At 32.0% G+C, this 5,819-nt stretch overlaps 1 protein-coding gene across 5 annotated transcripts; it reads left to right on the top strand.

The window, feature by feature from the left end:
* Positions 1 to 428: 428 nt before the first annotated feature.
* Positions 429 to 4,766, top strand: LOC107012150. 5 transcript variants are annotated; one of them, XR_003577529.1, is made up of 7 exons: positions 429 to 595; positions 1,050 to 1,162; positions 1,836 to 1,918; positions 2,885 to 3,293; positions 3,373 to 3,480; positions 3,541 to 3,940; positions 4,547 to 4,766. XR_003577529.1 is itself a non-coding variant. In XM_015211911.2 (7 exons), the coding sequence occupies exons 4-7, from the start codon at positions 3,240 to 3,242 to the stop codon at positions 4,591 to 4,593; spliced, it is 588 nt and encodes a 195-aa protein (XP_015067397.1). In that variant the 5' UTR covers positions 438 to 595; positions 1,050 to 1,162; positions 1,836 to 1,918; positions 2,885 to 3,239; the 3' UTR covers positions 4,594 to 4,762. The 5 variants fall into 5 exon arrangements, 4 of the variants coding, with proteins under 4 accessions (XP_015067397.1, XP_015067398.1, XP_027771656.1 ...); XM_015211911.2 differs by having other exon boundaries at positions 438 to 595; positions 3,562 to 3,940; positions 4,547 to 4,762; XM_015211912.2 differs by having other exon boundaries at positions 438 to 595; positions 2,863 to 3,293; positions 3,562 to 3,940; positions 4,547 to 4,762.
* Positions 4,767 to 5,819: the final 1,053 nt, after the last annotated feature.

The raw sequence follows: 5,819 nt of genomic DNA, 5'->3' as shown, positions 1-5,819 counted from the left end.
ATGAACTCACTCTGACAAATTCGAAGAAAATCTAGAAATTCAACTTGAAATCACAAAAATCACTTGAAAACCAAATCTGAGAATTTGAATTAATGCCGAAGTTGCAAGAATCTCCAAAAGCCAAACTAAGAAAGTAGTAATAGAATCCAACCCCAAAAATGATCTACTGCCACACATTTTTCGCAACACATGTACAACCGTTGTAGTATATTATCTATTGCAACGGTTATGACTGTCACAATATATCAAGGGATCAAATAGAACAATAATAAAAAACAATCGTGGCATCATTCTTAACCCCGTTGGTATAGATTTGCTAAGGTAACACACATTACAAACGTCGCACTAAAAGACTCTGTGGCAACAATTATTTTAGTGAAAAAAATATTTTAGTTAATCCGCAGATTTATTCCCAAAATATATATTTCCCTCACTGCTGGACTTTAGCAAAAATGCCATTTATTTCATTTAGGGTTACAACTTTGGTCTTATTCTTGCAAAAGGATTTCTGAAAAATGGAAAGAATAACGTGAGCTCCGGTTAATCGCAGTATATTTCTTCAACAAGATCCGGTCTTCTTCTTCTTCATAGTGAGGTAGTCTTCTTCTTCTGTTTGTCAAGTATTTTTCTTCATCTCCATTGGTCTTATTCTCCAACAATAATCTTTGACCGCAATTTTTTGCATATAAAGGTATACTATTTTTAAGTTTTCTCAGTCTACTCCATTATTTCTAAGTCCCTATTGTCTCTAATTTGTTATGCATATAATATTTTGTATAATCTGAAACTCCATTGAAGGGTTTCTCAATAGTCTTAAAGAATAACAAGTGGGTTTGTTTGCAATTTATATTATTTGTTCAAATTTAGGTTAGCGATGTAATCTATTTGTGATTTTGAGTTTGTATTTCTGATTTGTTGAAGATTTTCTGAACTCTCTGCGAAAGTTCATTAAGAAGCTTGGTTTCGATTTTATTAGTATAATCTAGAAATATAGATTTTTCTCGTCCAAAATACAAAGATTCATCCTCTGAAACAAGGTTATTTTTCAGTTTTTTCCCGGATTGGAGACTCTTTTTCCTTCCAATGCTCATCAAAATTAGCTCGTGGTCGTTGAAGCTTGTGGCTAGCTCGTGCTCTTCCCAGTATCGCTGCTCCAATGAAGGTAATTCCTTTTCCTTGAATTTCTTTTTTTCAGTTTTCGGAATAATAGTTTAAATTTTGAATATTCTTCTATATGTTCTAGTTCCTTAGTTGAATTTTTATTAATTCATCGATTTATGTGACTCAATCTGAGTATGTTAAAATCTTAATCATTTAGTTTGTTTTCTATACTAGTTGATGCCTTTTCTAGTTCTCATTTCTGTTCCTTAGGGTGATTTATGTTCCTGTTTGAATTTCCTTCAATATTAAGTGTATTTCTTAAATTAATGTGTCTAAATGTGTTTATGTTTTGAATCATGTACTCCTTATTTGATTATTGCAAATGTTGGTCTTGTTCTAAATAATGTTACGGTTCGTAGTCAATGGATGTAAACATCCATTATGACTAGTTGCTATTTTAAAAGACCAGATATTTTGATTTTTTTCTGAATTAGTTTCCCAATTTTTCCTTTATTTTAATATTCAAGTTAACCTTGTTTTTTAGTTCATACCGTACATTTTTCTCATTTGTGAAAGTCAGATCTTGTTTTAAGCCTAGAGAACTCTTGATTTTAGCTTCTGTATAAAAATCGTTTAAGCTATAATGGGCTGGTGTTTTCTGTGTCTTTGTTTGTTGTGAATAGAGTCAGCACTTCGTCTAAATCCGTTTGGTTTGATATCTTTTGCATGTGCAGGTTTGGGGCTTATTATAAGTAGAATTTAAAGTTCATTCTCTTGTCAATTAAATATGTTGGCCTGGCTACATGTTTCCAGCAGGGTGAGTTTTTTTTTTTTTTGTCAACAAGCATTCTGGGTTGGTTCTGCTTAAGGTCATTTATTTAAGTGTCATTGCTTCTAATCGAATTTTCGAATGATTGGTTTAGTATGTATTTGGTTAGAGTTCATTCGTTTGTGCTTACCAAATTATGAAATCTGATGGTTTATCAATCTTGTTATTATTTTCTCTCGAATCGTCAGTCCTACACTTCTTACAAGCTAGAAGATTAACTGTATAACTTTAGTTTGATTTCATTTCTTATTACATATTGTGACATCCATATAACTTATATAAAGTCCTTGGAAATTGCATATACAAATTTCTAAAGTTTTGAATTCGCTAGACTCTTCTTTGTTTAGCTTCTGATGGTTTTTCTCTTAAAATTGACATTTTATATCTAGTTGAAACTATCTGAGCTCATATTCTGGAATCTTTCTCATTTACTGGTGCTAGGTTCTAGATGTTTGATTTACTAAAAAGTAGCATTTGATGTTGCTAAAGACTGGCATTTCTTCTTCAGTAGTCCATTACTTGCTGACACTATTAGAAGCATTGGATTTAGTACCCTTACAGTTAAGTTAGGATGCTTGTTCAAAAATAATGTTCAATCTCCATTTACTGCCTCATTCTTTTTTAATTCCGCAAGAATGATAACTTTAACTCCTAATTTATCAGCTCTAAGAATTAATTTTTCTACTTTTCTATTAATACCATCTGTGAAAATGGCAAGACTACTGAAACCAAAGTGAGGGATAACCTATGTTTAGTGCACGTGTAGCTATTTAGATAGTATAAAGTTTCAAAAAACATGGAGTAGATCCACATGATTTACTTCTAAAAAGAATCTCTGTTTTTGTATAATTGAATTTTCTTTCTTTATGCTCATTTACTATCGTCACTTTTATTATTGTTATTGTTCTACTAATAAAAAATGTGTTTTTAAGTTCTTGGTGATTATTTGTTCAGATTTGAATAGTCATGAGTCAACAACAGCCTTCGAAAAGAAACAAAAGAGCAAAAAAGAACTTCTCTAAACCTGGATCATTATCATTCTTGGCAAATAAAAAACAACTATTATTGACAACAAATGAAATATTTCAAGCTATAGAGTGAGGAAAGGACATTTTCTAAACTTAATTGAAGAAAAACATCAAGGCGTAGCACCACAATCTCAAGCAAATGAACAATTTGAAGCAACTAGGCAATCCTTAGAGGAACAACCTCCAGAGGAGCAGCCCCTAGAAGAGCAAGTGGAAATTAATTCTATCATTCCTCCAACAAATGAACAATCTGAACAAATACTTAGAAGAAAAAAAAGCTGATGAACCCACACACCGCTGGCAAAAAGAATTTTGCTTTAGTCCGTAACAAATTGGTATGTTCTCTTATTTAATATTGATTATTGACCTGTTGTTTAAGCAAGTTTTGGTATTTAATTATTTTTTTGTGACTAGGAAAAAGAAAAGGAAACTGTATCAGCTAAAGAGATCTTTGTGGTCACAAGAACAAGGAAACCTGGGCATTTGTACAAGACCTCGAATGAAAAAACAACTAGTAAAATTGTATGAATGTTGTCTATTTTGAGATATATTATGTTTTCTAAATTTTAATTACATGGGTAGTTGTTGGATATGCTTTGTTAGGCTGAAATGGAAACGATTGAAACACAAATGGACACAATTGATCAGTCTGTTGATGCATTTTCAGCCATTATGGGCCATGAACATCCAGGACGTCTAATATTGTATGGAGTGGGGGTTACAAAGACTGCATTGAAAAGAAAACCTGGAAATTCTGTCCATTCTTTAAAGGCCACAGATGATGTAGTGCAACAAATGCAAGAAAGAATGCAAAAAACGGAGAAACAGATGGAGGAACAAAAGAAAACTATGCGACAACAAGCTATCACAAATGTGATTGCACAACTTCAAAATGCAGGATTAATTGATCGGAACATACTAGCTGCATTATTTGTTCCTCCTCCAAGAGAAACTAGTACTTCCTCACAAGAGGCTTATCAAGGTTAGATTCACTAATTTTCTTATTTAACTTCTTCTTTTTCTTCTTCTTCTTTGTTTACAACTTTTTCTTTAAGTTTTGCAATGTCAAGTTATCACAAAAAGGTGTGAAATTTATTGCTACTTATAGGGAAATAATTAACTGATTTTATGAATTGATTTTTGTGGAACTTGATGGAAGAAAGATGAGATCTACGCAATAATGACTTGAGTGTAATGAACAATTTTTTTTTATATTTCTGGTGTTGATCTTACGTTTGACACCCCTATATATTGACTCTTTCTAGTTAATAAGTACTTCATGATATTAGTGATTCTTTGAGTGATTTAATGAATACCTTATTCGATGTTACTTCTTATTCACGTAGAAGTGCTCTACGAGGATGGTAGAATGTCTTCTTGTAGTTATCTATTGTATGTGTTGCACCTTGTAGTACCTATTTAGAATGTTATTTCCTTCAAGAAATAGTTAAATTCATTGACAAGTTGACTGTTCAAATGACAATCTGCAAAGGAACAACCATTGTGAATGCATGACTATTAACTTTCACATCTTCCACTATCATAACTTAATGTAAGCATTGCTAAACTTCTTTGTGTTTTGTTGTAGGTGATGAAATTGAAGGATATGAAAGTAGTACTGAAGACTTGACTTAGGAGTTAACTGGATTGATGTTAATTAACTTTAATCATCTGTGTTCTACAAATATTTTGATTTAGATGAATATTGAAAACTGTGGTGTGTTTCATCCTTTTTGAACATTCAAAATATATTTGTATATTTTGTTATTATTGATATTACTAACCACTTTGATCTCTGATTGAATGAACATTCAAAATATATTTGTATATTTTGTTATTATTGATATTACTAACCACTTTGATCTCTGATTGAAATCTTGGTAATGAGTAGTTTCATGATTAAATTGTATATTTTATGTTCTATTTTATTGTTGTAATAGTTTTTAATAAAATAAGTGGCAGTATATCAATAATATCTGTAGCAAAAGCCTAATGATAAATGTAGCAATCGCATAATAGTAACTGTCGCAATAGGGAAAGAATAGTTGCATTATCATATAATAATTGTAGCAATAGCCCATAGAGTAATAGTTGTAGTAGTTCAGAACTGTGGCATTATAATATAAATACCGTGGAAATTGACTAAAATGGTAAGAAAATTGTAGCCATAGCATGAAAATATTTGTTGCATAAGCATTTACTATGACGGTTAAACACCGTCTCAATAGATTATTGACCGTCGGCAAATAGTTAAAGAGAAAACCGATGGAATAGGGGCTGCAATTGATACCGTTGTTTGCACCGTCGGAGTTAATCGTTGCAACAGACCTATTGCTACACGATCTGTTGTAGCGGTTCCCTAAACCGTGGTGTTAGATGTAATGCAACGGTTTAATAGCCTATTGCCACGGTAACTGAATTGTTGCACTAGATCAAATTTCTAATAATTTTTAATTCTAACTATAATCTAGGTTGTGTTGGTAATGTCATGAGAATGTAAATGGTTATGTTAAGATCATGTGTAGGTGCTGCCATTAATGAAGTAATAAGGATTGATTACCCCTACCCATGTACCCCTATGTGAATGTGTGAATAGCTAAGATTAGGAGTCTTGAATGTAATGTGAAGATTGTCTTGACTACTATGCTAAATGGTGTTGTGTGGTCTATGTTTGAAAGTGTAATGTGGTCTTAAGAAGGTGGCTGCCTCAATGTGTTGTTGATAGCCATTATGTGATCTTATTGACCAACGTACACACACCTTCACTTTACATGCATGCTTACAAGTAGTATAGGTCATGGTGTCTAAATGAAAGATAGTTCTCATATTCACTAGTGTCTACTACTATGCATGTTAAAATT

The sequence above is a fragment of the Solanum pennellii genome, chromosome 3, assembly GCF_001406875.1.
Source record: "Solanum pennellii chromosome 3, SPENNV200".
NCBI classification, from domain to species: Eukaryota; Viridiplantae; Streptophyta; class Magnoliopsida; order Solanales; family Solanaceae; genus Solanum; species Solanum pennellii.
This window is presented reverse-complemented; position numbering and strand designations above follow the sequence as displayed.